Genomic DNA, 23590 nt, shown 5'->3' on the forward strand with positions numbered 1-23590 from the left:
CTATTTTTATTTTTTATAGCAAAGTAGGTATTCATAATCATAAATATGAATAACTTAACATTTTTATTATACTTAATGTCAATGTACGTAACTCATATTTATGAGTACAATCAGTTTTTGTAACTTCATACTGATTCTTTTAGTGATGCCAAGAGATGATATATACATTTCAGATGGGAATATTCATAGGCTTAATAAATATTTAATTATGATGTTATACTTACTTAGTATATTACTAAGGTACCTGAAAAAAAAATTTGGTCTGATTTCCACAAAGATTTTTAATTTAATAAAACATTGAATTTTGAATTATGGGTAACAGAAATTCTATTGTTAAAGTTTTAAGTCTAAGTATATTAAGTCTAAAAATTCTATCGTTATCATTATACATATGATTAACAATGTTACAGCCAACTGAGAAGCATAAGAGGTTTAATCAAATCAATATGAATGGTTTAATCCATATGTAAAATATACAAAATTTTTTCAATAGATTTTACAGAAACAAAATATATTAATTAAATACATCAATTAGAAAAAAATCTGTTATTAGACTGCACACTTAAGGGATTCAGTAAGCTTTTTAAGATGGGTGCCATTAACAATAATGCTAATGGAAACATCTCCGAGAAAAAATACAGAAAAATAGTTCTGAAACAGCTTTTGGAATCATTAATTTGAAAGCATAAAAATTAATTGGTCAAACAGACCTTGAACTTTATGCTATTAAATATAATATGAATAAAAAAATTCATGGAATACTTTTGGTTATGTTTGTACAGTTATCATTTTAATATAGTTATGTTTATGCTATTATAAAAAATATATCTTTTTTAAAAGAAAAACAAAAATATGATGATACCACACATTTATCTTGTGGACAAAAGGGAATTGAATTTTTTCAAATAAATTGACTGCGGATTGCTTAAGTTATAATTAACTGCAGTAACCCATTTAATAAGGAAAGAGACTTATAATTCACGTTTGTGGTTTGCCTCCTACCAACTCAATGAATTTGTTATAATGCTTTGTAGCTATTTGTAAGTATTGAGTTATTTTCAAGAATAATGATTTAATATACAGAAATGTAACACTTATTTTTCAATTAAGTAATGGTAGACCTGGAAATCATTTATAAAATAATGAATATTAAAACATATTTCATGAGATTAACATTAAATAATAATCATAGATACAAAATATATTTAATGTAATAGAATGAATTAAAATTGTTAAATAATTTTGTAAAGCACTGACTATTATAAACTGAAAGACAGAGGTTTAGTAACAATTGCTATGATTGATTATGTAAAATCAAAGAACACTGAAGTACTCTTAAATGTTATTTTGACTTGCTAAAAAAAACAAAAAATTAGCTATTAAAAGAAATTTTCTCTGAGATTCTTTTTCTTTGATTATAAAACCTGCTTTAGCTGATAGGCACTTCATCCATTAGGATTACTGTACAGTAATGAACAGAAAAAAGGAGTTCCTGAGTTAGTCAATGGGAAATTACCCTATTTAGATACCAAGGACAGGATGCTGTAAGGAAAACAATGGAATAACTAGTTATTAAGGATATTTTCAAGATTCAGTAACTTTTTTTTTTAGAATAAAGAATTTATCCAGGTCGAATCTACAACCAAAGGGGCGATGATGGGGAAGAAGGGAAAAAGAAAAAAAGGGTGGGTACTGAGAAAAAACTATTTACTCATCGGGTTAATTAGAATAATTTACTGTCCTAGATCTGTAAGGAAAGATCCTGTTTAAGAAATATTTCCTTCTTTTTTAAAAAATAATTTTCACATGGTATATGAACAGGACAATTTACAAATTTTAATACTTCTTCTTTCTTTCCTGTTTAGCCTCCGGTAACTACTGTTCAGATAATACGTCAGAGGATGAATGAGGATGATATGAGTGTAAATGAAGTGTAGTCATGTACATTCTCAGTTCCACCATTCCTGAGATGTGTGGTTAATTGAAACCCAACCACCAAAGAACACCGGTATCCACGATCTAGTATTCAAATCCGTGTAAAAATAGCTGGCTTTACTAGGATTTGAACGCTGGAACTCTCGACTTCCATATCAGCTGATTTGCGAAGACACGTTCACCACTAGACCAACCTGGTGAGTCACAAATTTTAATACTATTTATATTTATATACTTTATAAATTTAATAAGTATTTATATTTTAAATACTATTAAAATATAGCTCATTTAATTTAAAATTATTAATTTTTGCAAAATTCAATTTAAAATTAATCCATATGCTTTTTAGAACTAATTGTTGACACTGTCCTGCAAGGAGTATGTGGTAGCACTATTGTTAATGGCCGAAAAGACTTTGAAAGAAAAATTTCCATTAATCTGAAAGTAAGTCATTTCACCCTTAATAATTTTAAAGTTTTGTCATGTTTCATCCTGCTGTTCAAAGATTTTTATAAGTTTTTGTCATACTGCTGTAACTATTACAGATACTTCTATTCATCACTAAATAAATTTGTATTATTTAACACAACTGTAACAGGTGTAGTGGAACTATCAATTATTACAAGAAACTTCTGAAATAGTGTAGCAATTGTTAAGACAAATCCCCACCATGGTTTACTAAGGAAATTGAGGAGTAAAGTGGTTTCATTGTTTTAGTCTCTAAGCTGAATTTATTGCTGCATACCAGGATGATACAAAGCCCTCTAAAATTCAATTAGTATTTAGCTCTACAAGTAATAATTTTTCTGTTCTCATCATAATATGCAGTTACTTTAAAGTGAGTAATATTACTTTCAAACAAAGCAACACTTATTGGTGCCTCTTGTATCAAAGGAACTTTGTGTGCATTACAGATATTGGACCGATAGACCAGTAACAAATGCCTATAAATTACCTACAAATATCTAAAACTTTACCTATAAAAAGCATTTACCTATATGTTTAATTAGGTACAGCAGGTATATATCATACACTTTTCTCTGTGGTGGAGTGTTAGAGTGTCTACCTCTCATTCGAGGGGTTGTGGGTTCAAATTTCAGACAAGATTATTACTTTTCATGCACTACAGAATTAATTTCAAAAAAATTATTAAAAAAAAAATATTATTTAACAAAATTGTATACTACAATTTTGTAATACAACAGCTAATCTAATATTTCTTTTTTTTATTTAGAAAAGAAATTCATTAATATAGTATTAAATAAAGTATATTATTTAATATAAAGTTTAATTGCTTAAAATTTTCATCATTAGGCCAGGATATAATTTTTTGCAACCATTTCATGTAACATAAAATCACAATATTTATTTGTTACAAGGATTAATTTTTGGAAAAAAATTAATTTCAAATGTAATAAATAATATTAATTTTTTTTTAGATTTTATTGCTTTGAAAAAAAAAATTAAGCGTTTTTGGCAAGTTTTTCAAGAAAACTCCATAACTGGTTAACAGTGTGTCCTAATTCAAGTACATGTTATATTTTATACCATCATTTATTTGTAGCAAGTTTTTGTGCTGTTAACTTTCTATTACAGCACTTTCTATTACAGCTTGATTCCTATGAATAAAATTTAAAAGATAATGTAAAGTTTTTTTTTTGTTGATAATTTACCAAAACAGAATAATCCATTTTGTAGATATCTAAGATTAAATAGAAAAATAGCCAGTAATTTTTTAGGAACTACATTTTATTTATGTTGTCTGGGTTTCATATAAAACAGAATTCCATTAGGCATGAACAGAGAAAGTGTTGGGTAAAGTTAAAAAATAAAAAACACACAGCTAGTATTTGCCAAAAGAAATTGGACTTTAATTATGTAAAACAACTGAACTTATGTTAAAGCATAACCTTAAATTGAATGAAATTATGAACTAAACATAACTTAATTTCACATAAGAAATATCAACTGAAATCAGCATATCAGTAATAATATTATTAAAATGAGATTTACAATTATATACTTAGAAAAACAAAACATCAATAAACATAATATAACTGGAGAACTATTGCATTACTGACAAATGCTGTAATATTGAAAAATTAGCAATGAACAAATGTCATAACCTTAGAAAAATAAATTAAAGTAAATCTTGATTGGCATTGGCCTTTCCTGATTTATGAACCACAAACTTAACGTTAAATAATGTAAAAATGTAATTTTAGTTTGACGTAGAAAAAGACACAATAATATTACAGTACAAAAGAGTTAATTACAATATAATCACACTGAACTTAATTGAGCACATGAAATGGGTTGCAGCTGAAATGACAGTCTTCTGTAAGTGACCTGTCGTGACCGTACTAAAGTGAAATTGAAACTTGAACGGCATAGGGAGGATGAACGGAATGTTCCACAGATTTGAATGATAACATAAAGGTTTAACGTAATGAGTAAAGAAAAACTGAACTTGCCTGTAGCAACAAATATTTGCCAGAGATGACCTCGTAACAGCAAGTACGGAAGAATACCTATGTAGTCCTGGGCGTAGTCCGCACGGTGAATCAGGAATACAGCGGCGTGATGTGGTTTAGTGGTAGAATGCGGCGCGGAATCTCAAATGTGTTGTGATGAGTTTGAAATTCTGCTTGAGCGTGAATGTTAACACAGAGTTTTGCAGGAGAGTATTGCCATAGGCGACTGCACTGGTTAGATGTTGGAGGTACTCTGCCGAAAAGATGGCGAAAAAAGGCGGGGGTAACCAGATCCAGGTAGTGGACAGGATAGCGTGTGTTTGTATTAGTGAGGGGACGAAAAGATAACGGGTGTTTGAAAAGGTTAGTCAGAAATAACTCGATAGAATAATGGGCGCGGTCGCTAAGGATGACGGGGGGAGGGTCGAACAGAAGAACAATAATAGAGACAGGTGGACTTTACGGACCCAGCAATACGAAACCAAGTGGAATTCAAACATTCCTTGTAACAAAGCAACGGGACCTACCCTAGCTGTGAATTCGTAGAAATAACGGAAAAACTTTATGCCAGAATGGCGTAAACAGAAAGAGCTATAAAAAAAATTGGAAAACGAACTTAAAGTAAGAGTAGCAAAATCACAATTAAAATCTTAACTTTCCGTTATGCCAATTGAAATATTTACCAGTAGACCAGCCCCTCTTGATGAAAAATATGTTTTTTAGTATTTACTCACTTAGCATGAATGTAAATAAATAATTTTGACGAGGAAAATAAAATTTGAAATATTTTTCCAAGGGAATTTTCTTTTTCATATTGATTAAAGAATAGGATTTAAATCTCTATTTCTCTAAAAATATTTTCTGGCTAAAGTACTTTTTAGTAAAAACTTTCAAGTAATGAAAATAAAAGAAAATAGAATTTTTAAGAACTTTCATCGAACATTTTTGAGACTTCAAACAGGAATTCCGTCGATGTAAAATATTAAAAACTTTCAAGGGGCAAGAATTAAACAACATAAATTTAAATAATTTTTAGGAAATTTTAATTTATATACTCGTATATATTTTTTGGGGGTTATAAAGTGAGAACTGGTACTTGGAGAAACAGTGAATAATGTATTCACTGTTTCTTTTAAGTGATAATAATAATTTAAATTTGTTAAATAACTGATAAATTTATAATCAGATAAGAAATAATATATATATTAATATAAATAATCTATAAATATGCATAATTGTGTGATAAATTTACATTTTTGTCAAGGAATACCTAATAAATATCTAAAACAGTTATGATTATATCTAAAAATATTTTTATCACCTATGAATATTCTTCTTACATTACAGTATACATATATTTAAAACATCGTTTACTTATTATAAACAGATAAATAGTATAGAAATAATCTTAAGATTTATGTTAAAACAGTAAGTTATTATTATTTAATTCAATTTCATGATATATATATATTTGAAGATAAAAAACATAGTTGTTTTTTAAGTTGAAAAATTTCAAATAATTAATTATGTAATTGGCGCGCTATAGCGCGCCAAAGATATATCTTTGCGACTAATTCCTAGTTATTATAGGGCATAGAAGTTAGGAATTGTTACTTTAATAAAGTAACAATTGTTCCCGTAGTTTTAATAAAGTACCAACAATGTTCCCGTAGTTCCGGGAACATCGTTAGGTATTGCTTCAGAGGACTAGGTGAAATGAACATCGTTAGGTATTGCTTCAGAGGACTAGGTGAAATGACAATTTTGTAGCGTGTGCCAAAATTGGCATTCGCATTTTTGTGCGAATGCCATGTCTGACCGGCATTTAAACCCGGGATCTCCGGATGAAAGGGCGAGACGCTACCATTCGCGCCATGGAGGCCGGGCGAAATGATAGTTTGAAGAAAAAAATGTGAACATTGTTTTAAAAGTAAAAATTATTACAATTGTATATGAAAGGAAGTGTTATTTAAAGTAACTTTAACAGAACTGCAGGACATTTTCAAGAAAATTGGAGAAAGAAAAAATGAGCCTTTTTCATTTTACATAAAATAAGTTAGATCATTTTTAAAGTGCAAGTGTGTTTTATTTTTTTGTGTAATCTTGTGTAAGGTTTTTTATATTGCTTAACAGTCTTAAAAAGGACTAAGTTTTCAGTTCAACTCATACGTGTTTATTATTTTTTCATATGTATCTTCAGACTGTACACTTCAACAAATGGACGACCTTTTTTTTTCTTATTTTTAGATGTAGTTTTCCTGAGTGTTCCTTTATAGTTGTTTATTTAGAATACTGTTTATAATGAAATTCGCGTTTAAGACAAACAATTGAATGAAACATTCATCTTTATTTAATACTCTATTTTTGCGAAGAGCGAAATTAAATATATGTAGTGTAAGACAAACTTAAGGGAGTGATTCAGGACATCAAAATAAATAAAATGGTTTCATGGAGAAATGCTCTATCTCGTTTCATTTTCCTGAATCTGTTGTTTTGTGTTTTTTCAATAAAAATTTGTATTTTAAGAAAGTTGAGGTATTTTAATGAAATTTGGTAATTTCCCAACAAAATCTACAAAATAAACAAGTGTGAAAAATTCAAAATGGAGGCAATTCTTTTGCGACAGTGTTCTTTTATTATTTTTTTTTTTAGGAGAGCTGGCATTGACTACTGTGGGCCATTAGCTCTTGTTCTAAGCCAAAACGTTTCCAACCTGATCAAAAATATTGACCAAGTCAAAAGACCAGTCTTGTTAAATAGATAATCTTGAAAAAAAAACTTGTAATAGAAAAATAAAACTCCAAAAGAACACAAAATGACAAGGTTATTTGCCCTTACTACTTAAAAACATAGTTCATTTGTAAGGAAATGTCAAAACTATCCCGCAATAATTAAAAACACATCCTCAAAATAAATTCATCCGTACCTTAGAAAACATAAAACACATAAAAAGCAATAATAATCAGTCCTCTTGATATTAAATGTATCACACACATTTATCTCCTAGACTTTTCCATTCGACCAACTTTTTGTAATCTCTTTTCTCCATCCTCCTGATGGCCGACAGCGTGTCTGAGATCTTGGAGATTCCATCCTCGAGGAATCTCCGATGGGATCTTCTCATTCGATATCGGCCCAGATGGAGTAGGGAGTATTGCATCCAAAATTAGACTGAACGCAAACCCCGCTAAAATTTTGGGGCGGCTGAAATGCACGCCCTCTCTTTTGAGTACAATGTTCTTTCGGAGGCTCCGTAGCTACTTGTTCAGCATTCTCTTTATCTGAAATCATTATCTCACCATCTTTATGACTTAATAGATTAGGGGTTTTGTCTATCTGAATTTCGACATTCATTAAATTAGGTTCAGACTTCTTCGGTATCTTTATTACATTTTCTTTCATCTTATGACCAGTCAGAGGAGTATTTCTGGCCTTTTCAGATGACTCCTTAATATTTTTATGTACAATATTTACCGATGTATATATCTTGGCAGTTCTTAAAACTTAATTTTTAATTTCTTGTCAATGATTTTCTCAGTCACTGCTGCCAGGCTTAGCGCAAGTATTGAGAGTTGATCTGCATTAATCCTTTGGGAAAAGAGGGTAGCTGTTACTTTTGCATACATCGATGTAGGTCAAGGTGTTTGTTTGCTGAGGATTTTCTGTATTCAGGATAGTTGACCTTTTGCAGTGTCTTCACCACCTGAATTGCAGTTTCTACTTTATAAATTGAACAGTTTCTCGAACGGGAGTTTTATTACCCTTTACAATTGACGCAAGTAGGATGATCTCTGCACGGCTCGCCTTAATGACTTTCCTCACTACACACGCAGATTTTTTGTCTTTTACATCTGACTGGAGTGCAGTCCAAAATGTTGGCATTTAAAACATGACAAGGGTTACGGTATGAATGCTCACATATCTAGATGATGTACGCCAGCACATACCTTTTTGGGCAAGGTAAATCTGTTGCATATTAGATATGGGAAGCAGAAGGATGAACCTCAATATTCCTTTTCATGGTCACCCTTCGGCTGACCATAATAGAAAATTCTTCTATTATCTCTCGTTTGGTACAATTAAGAAGATTACGGCAAACAACTACCACTTTTGATGAGTTAAGAGTGCTCACCAATTTTCTCTTACGCAAGAAAATTTTGTGTCAATCGTTAATCATAGGTCCTTGACAGGGTTACCAACACACCAAGTTATCTCCCGAGCAATCAAGAATGGGCTGAATTTCTGGAAGTTACCATTCTCTCTTGTAATCACAAGATACCTGGGTCTGGGTGAGCTGTTGCTAAAAAATACCAGTCGTTGACTTCTTAAATAGCTTCTTATTCTTACTGTATCCTTATTTTGTTTCCGTTTCGCTTCTGGCGAATCGGCCGATTCTAAACGAGGGTGATTACATGAGCCCTCTGCCACGTTTGATTATTCAAGAACATGCATGAAGAATTAATCCCTTCTGTATCGGGGTTACTGACCCTGGAGGTCCGACCCAATACTTCGGTGGAATATGCATATATCCTGGCAGAGAATGAATGGGCAGTCAGCACTGACTCCAGGCCCCTACTAACCGAAGCTTTCTAGCTCCTATGAACCGAGTGAACCATATTTGAATGTAACATGGACACGTGGACAACTTACAACATGTTTGCCAACACGGTGGGCATGCGGGCATTATCCCTCGCCACCAAATCGCCGGCTCTAATGGTCTTTCTAAAGGTTGGCTCTAAAGGTCCAAAATCATTTCAGGTGATTTTCAGATGACAAAGAGTCCTGTAGACTCCAGTCCAGTCCAGTCCTTTACTGACCTGGAGATGGGAACCAGGTTGGGATCATTATTGCGAGAAAAAATAATATATATATATATTTAAATTAATTATTTATATACAATAAATTATTGCGAGAGATTGCCATGTAATTGGAATCACCTGTACACACACACATACGGTCACAGTAATATATATAAAAAGGGTCTTCCTCTGAGGTAGATAATCCCCACCTGGGGATAAGCACCTGGTACATACCATCTACGTTCCTCGTCCAGGTCGGTAATAGCTGTATATGAGTACAAAATATAAAGCTGGCTAACGGGGCTCCGATTATTTTTTCAGACAATAATTTAAGTTAAACTTTAAATGTTTTAGAAGGCTGTTCTTCAAATTTATTATTATAATTTTCATCATTTTTATGTAAATTGTTCTATTTAAAATTGTTTACTTTTCCGATCTAGTTTGTGCGTTTTGTTTCTGATTAAAGTTGAATTTCTCAAATTTGTGTTTAATTTTAATAAATTTTATTTACATAAATTTTTTTCAGAATTAAATTCTCTACAAAGTTAACTGGAAATTTTATTTGTTTACTGGTAAATTAACAAAGTTATTCTATTCCAAACCTAAATGAGTGTAAATTCCAACTAAAACCTTTTCGTATTTTACCCTGTTTTTCTTAAAACTTAAGTAAGATAGAGGTTTGGGAACACTTTTATTGCGTTTTTTAGATCAAAGACCACAAGGAAATAGAGGGAGCAGAAAGCAGAGCTAAATGTTTCGCGAGCCGAAACTCGTTAACGAACCGTTTTCTGACCTATGTTTATGTGAACTTTTTTCTCATTTTCGGCTACACAATTACTTCCCAAGAGGTTCCGTGCAATTTAGAAACACTCTGTATATATCTGAATGTATAATTTTTTTTATCGGCTAAAACTTTCACAATCAATTCCGATCGACAATTCCATATGGTAATTTATTACTACTTTCGCTTTATTAATTGCATTTGTTAGCAGTTTAAATTTAATAAAATGAGCTATGTTTAATATCTCTAGAACTTCTTTTTATTTTGTGGATGAAAATATATTTGTCTTTGTACTAGTATTATTAATGCATTTACTTTTTACGAATATTAAATTAACCTCAAATAATAAATAGTAATGTACCATAAAAAGCTGTGGTAAACCATTATTAAAAATAAACTCAATTAGAAAACGTTAATTACAGATTAAAATTTTGTTAAGCGATTTTTTTTTTTTTTAATTTCTGTATTAAAAACGTATAATATAAAATTGAAAGGGTAAACTTTCAAGTAAAAAATCATTCTAATCAAAAAAACAATAAGGATATTTAGTTGTGTGAAATATGTTGTATTTTTAAAATGATTTTTGATGGAAAAAATAAATCTAGTTTTATAAACGATTAAAAAAAAAATAGAATAACGAAAAAACAGTTTTTATGATTTTTTTTATCTTCATAAAATGTTATTTTTATGTAAATTATTTAAACATTATCTCTCTCACTTCACTTTATAGTAGTTTTTAAAGATTTTTATATATAAGTTATATTAAAATGTTTTCTTGAACTTATAACAAATTTATATGTATTATATACCCTTACTATCTCACGAAGTAAAACATTTTTTCTACTCACTATAATTACTATCAGATAAAAAAAGTAACAAGGTGAGTTTGTTACTAGTACTATGAAAAACTGAAAAAAATTACGTAATTATTTTACTTTTTTAATACACTTTTTTTGTTTACAATAAATATAATAAAGTAAAACTTTAGTTGTTGAAAAAAAGGATTCCTGCAAAGAAAAAAAAAACAGAAAAAAAAAACAGCGATCTTTGGATAAGAACATAAGGCGGAAATTATATTAGGTTTATCTAATTAAACTAAAATTGAGGAAGGCTTTTAATACTGCAACTGAACTTTAATCTTTATGTATTTCTGTCATATTTATCCAAGGAAGAAATTAAAGGTAACAGAAGGAATGGATAATTCGGTCGATTTCCAAAAAAAAAAAACATGGTTTGGATACCAAATTATTTATTCTGAAGTATAAGACCAAAGACTGAACACAAAAGATATAGACAATTGCCGGGTTCAAAATGAAATAAAAGAGATCAGAACTAATTATTCATCTTGAAAGATATTTTTTATTTCATATTATACAGTAATATATTTTTATTGTGGACTAATATATATATATATATATATATATATATATATATATAAATTAGCGAAAAAATAAAAATTTTCGCTAATTTTTAAAAAGCTACACAAAAATAAAATATTCAGTCAAATAAATATAATCATTACACTGATTATCAAATTTTAGTTTCATTATAAACCTATGTAAAATGTTTTCTTGCATAAATCACGCACTTAATTTTAGAAACAAAATTCTGGTCAAAAAGATGCATAAATTACGGTATGTAAATACGATATATTAAAACAAGCAGATGAATAAAGTAAGAAAGATGTAAAAGTAAATAAATATTAATTTTGTATGTATGAATACATTAATTATTTGGTTTTTACTCTTCTGCATACCAATTTCGTTACAATTAAATTAATAAAAATTAAAAAAAGGAAAGATGTATGAGTTATTTATGAAACTGGACAAAAATATCAATTTAAAAATATAATATTAGTTTAATGTACATATTAATATATTAGTTTATTATATTAATTATTAATATAATATTAGTTTAAATTTTGAAAGCCTTCTCTATAGTTGACTTCATAGGTTCAAAATAAATTTAAAAATACAAGATCTTCATATAAACACAAAAACACGCGCGCGCGCGCACACAACAATCTTTCGAACTGTTAATGTTAATTTAATTTCTTCTTACTACAAATCAGCTAGAGACCCCGATCCGTTTCACACTAAAATTATTCAAATAAGATTTTGTATATAATTTTGAAAATAAATAAAAAATTAAATATACATTTTTTTTGCTGTTGAGGTTTTAGAGGCATCGACTGCTGTGGTCATTAGCCTCTTTGTACTTCAAAAACGAAAAAAAAACAAGAAACCTTTCTTTTTCCCGCTAGCAACATAGTTAGCAGGCTAGTTTTGTCAAAACAGATAATCAAATAATAGACTTATCAAAAGGTTATTTATTAATACACCAAATAGAAACACAGCATGGCAAGGAAGTAAAGGGCCCTTGCCACTTAAAAATATAAAATATTTCTATCAAAATGTCAATTCTAGCATAACAGCTATAAAGTTATGTATTAAAAAGTCATTGTTTCATTTAATTCGTCACAAACTCGTAAAACTCTTTTTAAATTCTTTTTACATCGTGTCGCCTAGGTTTGCCCTTAGGCCATCCTGTATTTCTTTTTTTTTCCATCTTCTCGAAGGCCCCAATGTCGAATTCCAAGGTATCTGAGACTCGGAGATGCAATCTTCTGATCCTCAGTAGTAAATTAGAGAGATGTCTTGCTGTCGGTATCTGACATCGGCTCAGATAGTGCAGTTAGCAGTGCATCTGAGTCGACGCTAACATGTCGGGCGGCTGAAGTGCTCACCCACTCATTTAAAGACTATTTCGGAGACTATCGTTGGTCTTTCAAAATCCTTTTCTTCTAGCATCTTTACTTCAGGATTTACAATTCACTGAGTGGGGATCATCTGTATTTCAACTTTTATTGTCGGGACACTCCGCTCAGAATTCTTCGGCGGTTTGGTTTCACATTCCTTCACCTTTTGATTGGTTGAAGGCTCAGTCCTTTAATAATCTTTGATTTAGAGACATCTGGTTTCCTTTTCGTTGGTTTTGGACAACTTACTCGCGATGGTCGACTCTTCAATAATCGTTGATTATACGTTCGACCATACTAACTAGAGCTGGTACTAGTTGAGAAAGTACGTTGTCTGGTTTAAATGGAGCCCCAGAATCTGCAGCAATCTGTGCATAGAACGGAATCCTTGGTGTTCTGCCTTGCACGATTTTCCTTGCTTCATAGTAGCTGACTTATTGTATTATTTGAACCTCTTGAACAGCTATTTCTTGCTTACAGATAGGGAAATTACGAGATCTCGCTGAATAATACCCACGGCGACACATACAGGTGGATCCCTGCATGGATCATGGGGATGTAACGGTTCTCCTCATACGCAAATCTGTTTTTTCATACATCGTGTTGCAGTGTGTCCGAATCTCTGACATTCAAAGCACCGCAATGGAGTCGGGGTAATCGGACGTAGGTCCAATCTATGGAGGTCCTGCGTTCGAATCCCGGTCAGGCATGGAATTTTTCACACACGCTACAAAACACTCATCTCATCCTCTGCGGAAAGAATTGCTTGACTGCGGACCCGGAGCTTAAAAAAAAAATATTATAAATATTATAATTTATACATTGTATTCACCAAGTATCTTTTTCTCAACCAAATAAATATTTTTATGAAAACCTACCTATTTTAAGGAAAATCCAAATAAATATTTTAAGGAAGAAATCTACATATCAATCAATGAGTGTAATGAATAACTCCAAAAAGAATTAGAGGTTAGAAGAGTTAATTATCGGTAAAAGAAATAACGAAATTTATCATAAAAGAAATAATGAAATTTATCAGAGAAAATTAGTTGGTGGAGATGTAGAAAATTAAAAATTGTGATGCAAGAGATTGAGAGAGAAATAACACAAGAGAAGAAAAAGAGGAAGTCATAGGAATAGGTGGATGAGGTGAGATATATTTGGTGGAGGAAAGAATGAGAGGATAGAGAAGGATTATCATTGATAGAGGTGCATGAAAAAGATGTATTGGAGATCAAAGATCATTATGGAAAATAATTTCATAGAAAAAGAGAAAGGAACCACATAGGAATTAATGAATGTGTTATAAAAATACTTGTAATTCACATAACAAATAAAATTATTTTTCTAAATTCTAATTCCAAAAAATAGGTTAAATGTGAAAATGAATTTAATTTCAATTATCTATTATGAACCTAAGTAAAGTTATACCTCCTTGTATTAAATTACCCAAAAGAACTTAAAAGTTAAAGTTTAAAACAAGTAAGAAGAAAGTGTTACAACATTGAATTTCATTACAGTTGAATTAGGTTACTTATTAAATAAGTTTTAGAACACATTAAATGATGAAAAAGCTTCTGTTTCATTATATTCAATGTTCAATAAAGTTGACTGTTCATTCTAAGTTACTAATTACTAAGTGCATATGCACTTAGTAATTAATACTTTACCACAGAATTATAGTTTATTCGTCATTTACTTTACTTTAGAGATAATTCCATTAGACATGAGGTACCAATTATCAGTAAACTGAGCAAAAAGAAATGTAATTGTATTTATGAGATCCATACATTAAAAATGATCAATCGATTATGCATGAATTTAATATGCAGAATGGTCATAAATAATATTCAATGCATTTTAAGCATTGAAAAAAAAAATAGCAAAGCAATGTACTTACATTTATGTTTTATTGTTGAACAGGGCATTTCAATTAATTTTTTTTACAAAACTTATTAACTTTAAACAATATCCAAATGAGCACCTTTAATGGGTTTAAAATATCTAGACTATATTCAATTTCCCATCACACATTACATAGAATACTGGAGCTATTCTATTAATTGCATCTTTATTCTTCTCTTTAGTTCATTGATGTTGAAGACTTTGATTACCGATAATCAGTTTGTAATATTGCATATGCTTGTAACATGTCTACGTAACTAGTGATAGTAACAGTTAGCTCAGTGAAGAAGAATGGTCTGACCATTTTATAAGCAGTCAACATATACCAAACATTAATTAAACGTTAATTATTGGCCTATCATGTGTTTGTCAAATGGCATGAGTGTTCTCATTACAACAGAACCCTCAATTATGTTAAGTGACTAGAAACATGGAAATTAGCTTCATCAGAGATTACTTTTTCTAAAAACTTCTAAAATCTTCATTAATTTTATAAAGAATATCCACAGCAAAATTGTAATGGCGTGGTTGCTCTTCAATTGCATGCACAGACTAAATTTTGTATGAGATTGCTTGTTTATTATTATTGCATTCGAAATACCACGACCCCAGTGCTACCAAATAGAATTCAAGAATAAAATTTTACCAATTAATTTTTGTGTTATTTATTGTTTTTTTAATAAAACTTGTATAATCATTTTAAAATTTTCCTTTAAATTTCTTTTAAATTTTATATTTCAAGTATACGCTACCAAGCACTATCAAGAACTGCTATCTAGCGACACGATTCGTAAACGGGTAGAGGATCAAAATTTCACATTTTCAAATTAAAAAACGTGAGATTACAAAGATTATACCATATTTATCGAAAAAACTTGTATTCATTAAGAAAATCTATTTCTGCGATGATATGTAGTTTTATTACATCAAAATTATTATTAAGACTTGATTAATTTAAAACAGTTTTAAAGTGAAAAAAGTTGGGCAGATTTTTCTATACAATGTACTGTCGTTTCTCTAGCGAAGAATAACACTACATTTTACTTAAAGGAGTAAATTATTTTAACAGATATTAGTGAATTTACTTAATTTTAGTGGTTTAATTGTCAAATTTCAATAACTAATATATTTTTTAATAGCAATTTAATGTTTTAGCTAACTTTCTATTGATAATCTTATGATTTTTAAATCTTAGATTGTAACTTCTCGAATGTAAGTTAAGTAGTTTTTTCTAGGGTTGAACGAAAATTTTCGTTGTAAAATGAATTTGGTTGGTTGTCTAGTCTAGCTCACCCACCGGCTGCTGTAAACATCAAGGCAGCATCCGGGACCACGCCAGTCGTATATTCCGTGAGATGAAATTCCAGGTGTACAATTTTTGAGTTTGGGGATGGCGTTTCGACGCTATCCCTGCGCATAACTATAGAAATTATATAACCATAGCATAACTATATTATAATAGCATAATATATAATATACTATTACAATAAAGCAAAATTTAATTAATTTGATAGCGTGATGTAGAGGATAAAATCGATAGAGGAAGATAAAGTTCGGATAATATAAAACAAATAACTGAGGGTGTAGTAAAATATGGAGCTTGTATCATAAAACATGACCCATTTCAAATAAATATATTTCATAAAAACGTGTTACAATTACAAGACAAATTACGTACTTCTCAAAAATTTTAAATGTCATTAACCGAGTTTTAAATGTTCTATATGCTCACCATCTGCATATAGAACATTGCATGCATGATGTTCATTGCAGATAGAACATCTGAATATAAAAAACAGGTATTTTTTAAGAAATAAAAAACACCCTGTGGAAAAAACTATAATCAAAACGTACATTTATATATTTATATAAGAAAACATTGTAAAATTATATTTTATATACGTCGTAATTCATTGTTTACAAGTTATTTATTAGTATGTTGCTTTAATAGACATTATCACTCAGTACGACCATCCACAATCATCCTTAGTTTTTATATTATTTTTTATTGCTTTCAGAATTAGTTTACTGAATCTTTCACAATAACTTTTGAATGGTAATTTTATACTAAAATATTTTTTTAATATTATTCATGAAACTTTTTATCGACATATCATATCAAGAAACAGCATTTTCCATGATGATCATTCTAAGCTTATTCTTTTAAATTATAGTCTCTCATATGTCTTCTTATATGTCTCTCATTCAAATCATCCAACATTTATATCCCCCTTCTCTCACTCCAGCAATTTTGCTTCAATTAGTACTTTTTGAATACAATCATGACTTAGGATGTGGCCTATCCATTAGCATTCTTTCTTTGTATTGCCTTCATCATACTCACATATATATTTGTCCAGACCTGATTATTAATTACTTTCTCTTGCCAGTTGATACCTAGCATTTCCTTCATAGCCACATTTCAGATATTTTCACACATCTTACAAATCTCTCAGATTAATAGGTATACATTTTGTTATAAGCAGAAAGCACCTTGCTGAAAGCCCTTTTACCACTCGCAGTTCTATTTCTAATTTCCACAGTTTAACTTCCATCAAATTATTGTGCTTACAAGGTATTTAAAACTAACCTATTCCGAATATTTCACCTGAATAAAAATTTTTGTTGCCATGTATTCCCTCGATATTCTCATTACTTTGGATTTATCAGTGTTTATTCTCATGCCATATTTTCTCCTATCTTACTTATTCTACCCATCATTTGTTGCAGCTTCTCTTCAGTTGTAGCCATTATTACTTGGTCATCTGCATACATAATTGTCTATTTCTTCTCCTCCTACCTCATAGTCACCATCCTGTAAGTCTTGCAAAGCTTCCACAATTAGTTAGTCTCCATAAATATTAAAAAGTATTGGCGACATGCAATATCACTGTCTAACTGCTCTTCCCATCTTTACTGCTTCTATTTCTTTTATTAGAACCTGTACCATTTATTCTATGCATAATTCCATAATAAAGTTATCCATACAGTTCAATTCTCTATTTCAAATGTTTCATTAGTTTATTTATCCCTTTTAACCCTATTGAAGGCTTTCTCTCAGTCAATGAAACATATGCACAAAACTTTGTTTATATCTATTATTCTCTCCCTCAAAACTCATATAACGTATTGCATCATAATTGCTTTTACTGCTCTCAATATTAACTTATTTAATCATTACATATAACTTTGAATAACAATTTGTTTTTATTTTATATTAATTGCAGATGTATCTGAAAAAACTTAGTAACCTGAATAAAAAACTTATTCACTTTCTTTTTCATTTCATACATAAATAATATATTTAATCATTCACAATCACTTTTGAATTATAATCTTAATAATTTGATTTATATTACATTCCAGATGTAGCTGAAAGAAAATTAATATCTTGAAAAAATAAATTTTATTAAACGAAAACTTATTATCTATGTTGACACTCACCCGTTAATTCTTTCGCAATTACTTTTAAACAGCAATTTTATATTTAATAATTTGCTTTTATATTTCATTAATTTCATATGTTTATATGATACACCTCATTAAAATGAGGTGTATCCCTCCAATGTAACTTTTGCTTAGGTTATTTTTATGTATTATGCGTAGTTTGTGAGAAATATATAAATATATATATATATCCGGATAGTTTCCAGAAGCCTACGGCGTAAAGTTGAATTACTAACATCAAAACCAGTTGCCAGTAAATCTGTTTTAAGGTCTGAGCTTATTTTCCTTGGATTAATTTTACTATTTCTTATTAGAATTTTCAGTTCTTGGAATAGTTTTCCATTTTGTCCACATTTTCCTTTCCTTTTTGGAAGCAATGATCCAGATTTTTTGAACGTTGTCAGAATTCTTGGTTCACTTGACTTGCATACACTGACTGCAGAAGAAATATCTCTCACCATCATAGAAGTGTGAACTTCAAGAGCAATAATTTTTACATGCTTCCTCTGAGTAATATCCATTTTTAAACACACAAAAGCAACATGTGTTACACAAAGTGCAAAAGCTAACATCCACTTGCCACACTCAAAGGCTCACAACTGAATCTAAAGTGACTACCTCCATTTTAAAACCAGTCTGCTTTCTTATTGTCAGGATCAAACAGTCACACCACCTTAAGGCAGATAAAACCGGTTCAAGGCGGTATCAGACATAACTAGCAATCACATAATGATTTAGAGAAAAAATAGCTTGTCCCAATTAATTTGTGCAGTAGAGTAAGCTAAGGCGGTATTCAATTCACATTTTAAAGAAGAAGAAGAAGTCCATAAAAATAAGAGTGTGCTCATGATCATACCTAAAAATCAGTTGCATTCTTTTATACTATGTGCCTAAAAGCTTCAATCTATTTTAATTTTATGATTTCTGAGATATCAGTATTTGCATTTTCTGCAAAAAAGAAACTAAAAAATTTCTTGTTTTAAATATAAGTCCACCAAATATAAGGTCTATTGTTTAACTCATCACTGCAGATCAGTTGTTTAACAGCTGATGATTTTCCAAGTCTGATATTCAAGTTCTAGTAAAAGTTAGTTGCTTTTGTACAAATCGGAATACTAGATACTAGATATCAGTGTACTTTGGTGATTGTGGTTCAATTAATCAGACAATTCAGGACTGCTTGGGCTTCTTTCTTTTTCTGTTTAGCCTCCTGAACCACTGTAACGTATTACTTCAGAGGATGATATGTATGAATGTAAATGAAGTGTTATCTTGTCCAATCTTAAGCAGACCATTCCTGAGATATGTTGTTAATTGAAGAAACCCGTCTACCAATGAACACCGTTATCCACGATCTAGTATTCAAATCCGTATAAAAATAACTGTGTTTACTATGATTTTAACCTTAGAAATATCAACTTTGAAAAGGAATGGTCGGTCTGAGTCTGCACAAGACTTCATCACATTTACTTGTCATAATATCATCCTCATCTCATTGGACTATATGGATGTTTATTCTTGTTCACTAGTTGAACAGACTGCAAATTGTATTAACAAGATACCATATCAGATTAACTCTTAAACCATGAACTTCAAGAAGCTAGAAAAAATTAAATATAATCATAAAACGTCATGACTAAATTCAAGTATGTCGATGTGACACTTTTCTCTCTTTACAATGGTGCTATCTAAAAAGATAATTTCATTTGAAAAAACTCAATGACCTTGGTACAACCTCAAAAGGTGATCTCAAAAGGTCATGGACAAGGACTTCAGATATTCCCGTCCTATCCACATAACTTCTGTAAAGTCATTTTTATGCTGTTTTCCTTAGTTTGCGAGATAAATGGCCTGGAATATAAAAATATTCCAGGAATATTGTATGACCTTCAAAAACTTGTAACTCATATTACACTATCACTGTATAACACTATAACTTGTATAACACAATTTCTGATGATTAGCTGAATGATTTTCAAAAAAGGTCTCAGGTAATATGAGTGACCACATATTCCAATGTAAAATCTTCTGTTCTTTTCATTGGTGGGGTCAAAAACAAGTCATTCCATTTAAAAAAAATTGTGTTAACCTTGAAATAAATTCAAAGTCATGTCCAAGGTCAAATAAAAGATCACTGTGAGGTGTTCCCCTCCAATCTGTATACATTTTATTTTGTCAGTGGTAACTAGACAAAAATTAATTGAATTCAGTTTCTGTTGATTTTATAAGGTTTGTTTATAACACAACCTAATAATCAGGTATTTGTGTTATACACTGGAAAACTTAAAACTTTACGAGAACTCTTTGAAATAAAACAAAAAAATAATAATTAAAAAATATTACTTGGTTTAAATAATAATTTATTTTAACAAGAAAGTCAGTACAAAAATCTTGAAAAAGTTGTTAAACTGACATAAATTAAAATAATAGAGTAAAAGAAAAGGTTAATTTAGTTTGTATTTAAATACTTCACCATATTTCACCAATCTAACATGGTTATCAGTTAATGGTTATTTTCAAAATATTTATTGTATTTTTACATAATGTCTTAAAGTATTAAAAATATTTTAAACAAAGAATTCAGCAAACAAGTCATTCATTATTTGTTTATTGTTACTCTGGGCAGAGTTCAAATTATCATTTTTTAAAAATTATATATATTAAAAAAAAGGGGTTTTGTTAAAATAAGTATCAGTAATACAGTTTTTCTTTGCTTTGTAAATTTGCTTTGTCAGTAAGTTATAACCAATATATAGAAACTTCAATTTATTCTTTTTACCTTGTCTTCCTAATCTAGCTTGTTTAATATAACTGAGAAAAAATATTTCATATAAATAACAGTAAATAATTTATGCAGATTTTTTTGACAAGGATGAAGGCTTATATTACTTTCATTAGTTATGGCATTATTTAACCTGCTTCTAGAAACATATATTATAGATTATATCATTTAGTAATTAAAAAAAAAAATTAATAACAAATAAAAAAAATTACTTCATAAGTTGGCATTGAGAAAATTTGACATTAATTTTGTTTAAATTATAATTAATTTGAATATATATATCCAACCATGACTTAATTATGTGTTGAGCAATTTATGTAAGTTTTCAGTAAATATAGAGTCCTGCTTATGGTTTAGTTACGTAGAATTTATTTTAAAGTGACAGATAAATTAAACATGTCATTATGACATAAAGAAGAGAATTTAGGTGTAATTTTGTATAAACTAGGATTTTTGTGTGAAGTCTTTTCAATTTTATAAAATTACTACATTTATTTTAAAATAAATAGAAAAACTAATAAAATAAATTATACTTGTTAAAAAAAGTTTTGAAATCACCATTCCAAAAAATCCTGATTATGCTTTGAATTACACTGAGTATCTCAAAAAATACATACACAGTTTGAACGTTATATTTGATTAAAGAAAACGGTTACATACATGATGCTTTAATTGGTTTTTAACTTAAACATATAAATACTCCAAATGTCCAACATTAACATCATTACATCTACAACAATGATTTAACACAGGAATATGCTAGCTGTGCTGTTGCTAAAGGTATCATGTTAACTGCAGTTTTAATTTGCTGTTTCAGCTGCTGTAGTTGCTTGGTTTTGTTGCATTCATAGTGTTTATTAAAACATCTCAAAGAAAGAAATCCATGGGTATTAAATCTGGATATTGTGCTGGGAATTTTGAAGTACTTCCTCTTCATCTTCTCCATCAATCAGGAATTGTGTTGTCAAGAAATTCTATCACATAACTTGGTAGTGGAGAAGAGCTAAATCTTGTTGAAAGTAGTACACTTCTTCATCAAAAAAAGATTTGTAAGAATGAGATGTCGATGATAGTCCCTTCAGTGATAAAAAAATGGCCCAACAATCCCTCTAAAAGATAAACTACACCATAATGGTAGGCCTGGTAAATTATCAGGTTTCTGTTCAATTATGTGTGAATTTGTGTTACTTCAATAAACATAGTTATGCTTATAAACTGTTCTATTAAACGTGGCTTCATCTGATCAAAAATTAAACCTTCAAATCCTTGACTTGTTTCACACTTGCTACAGTACCATTCACAAAACAGTAACAGTCTTCATAAAACAGTAACAGTAAGAGTCTTTTTGGATTATCTTCATTTAATGCATTTGAAAGTCTTGGGATGTGTGTAGTTTCCATTTATTAGCTCATAAAATTCTATGAACGCTATTTTTTTAATACTAAACTCATGAAAAAATTGCCTGAGAAATCTTTTTGAGGACTGTGTAAAGGTTTGCATTACTAAAACTGTATTTTCATTACCTGTAAAGGTTTTCTTTACTCACATTGCTCCTTGTTTACACTTTCCATTAGCTTCAAACTTTTCACAATTTTGCATTTATTACTATCATTGATGGTGATATCCCAATTTTCATTGCCCAATGTCTTAAAACTTCTTCAACATTCTCAGTTTTACAATAACATTTCAAAAAACACTTATATTATTAAAAAGCAACTGAATTTTAGCCATGCTTATTATAGAATAAATAACAAACAATCCAACAATGAATGACAAAAATGAAAAATAGATATTTTGAAATATCAGCAGATTTGGTTTTGTCATTTTCTATCCCTGTTTATCTTATAACTGTAACCATTCAATGAGTATATACTCTCTGAATATAACCATTCAATGCGTAAATACTCATTGTTTGAAATTTTTTACATCTCATATAGCTGAACTGGAAAAATTTACTATATTTAGAATTGTTATTCTGAAAGGATTTAAATTATAAATTTGTTAATTAATCATAGAATATACTGTATTTCAACACTCAATTTATATTTATTTTATAAATATTATATACATCAGAGCTATAACATTCAAGGAAGGTTTATTTTAGGGGTCATCGTGCTTCTAATTTAAGTTGCTCAGGGTTTGATTCCAACAAAGAACCGGTTTTTCATAATTCTCTTAATCTCAACATAAAAAAAATAAAAATTCTCAATTCTAATATGCCTCATATCTATTAATATTCAATAATTGGTAAGAGTGTATGGATTATGATGATGAATAAATAAAATTAAAAATTCTCATTAAAAAATAATTTACTACTGATAGTACTAAAATATTTGGCAGTGGAAATTATTTATTGTACAAACAACTAGGTTTATATTGATGTTATAATTTTTATTAAGATACTTCTGTTTAATTAGAAAAATTATCTTTAGTTTTATATCGGATTTTAATTATATTTAATGAGAAATAGATCACTCTATTTGTGGAAAAGAAAGAATATTCCAAGTTACAATTAAGGGAAAGATTAATAGTAAAAATATTTGCAGACAGGATATAGAAGTGTTTGAGTTGTTGCAGGATACTGACAAAAAAGAGAAACAGTAGAACAAAAAAATGCTTCAAAGCCAATAATTTCATTAGATATTTAAAACTGAAAAGTCTTGAAAAATGGATAAAGTAGGGTAGAAATAAAAAGTGGACTGATTAGCA

At 29.6% G+C, this 23590-nt stretch overlaps 1 protein-coding gene across 1 annotated transcript in view; it reads right to left on the reverse strand.

The window, feature by feature from the left end:
- Window positions 1-18620, reverse strand: part of LOC142328307 (cystathionine gamma-lyase-like) — a 32406-nt gene extending 13786 nt beyond the window's left edge. The window contains exon 1 of the mRNA XM_075372013.1: window positions 18336-18620. Within this exon, the coding sequence (XP_075228128.1) occupies window positions 18336-18620 (285 nt within the window). The remainder of the gene's footprint in view (window positions 1-18335) is intronic.
- Between the last annotated feature and the right edge of the window lie 4970 nt (window positions 18621-23590).

This window comes from Lycorma delicatula, chromosome 7 (genome assembly GCF_047948215.1).
Source record: "Lycorma delicatula isolate Av1 chromosome 7, ASM4794821v1, whole genome shotgun sequence".
Taxonomy (NCBI): Eukaryota; Metazoa; Arthropoda; class Insecta; order Hemiptera; family Fulgoridae; genus Lycorma; species Lycorma delicatula.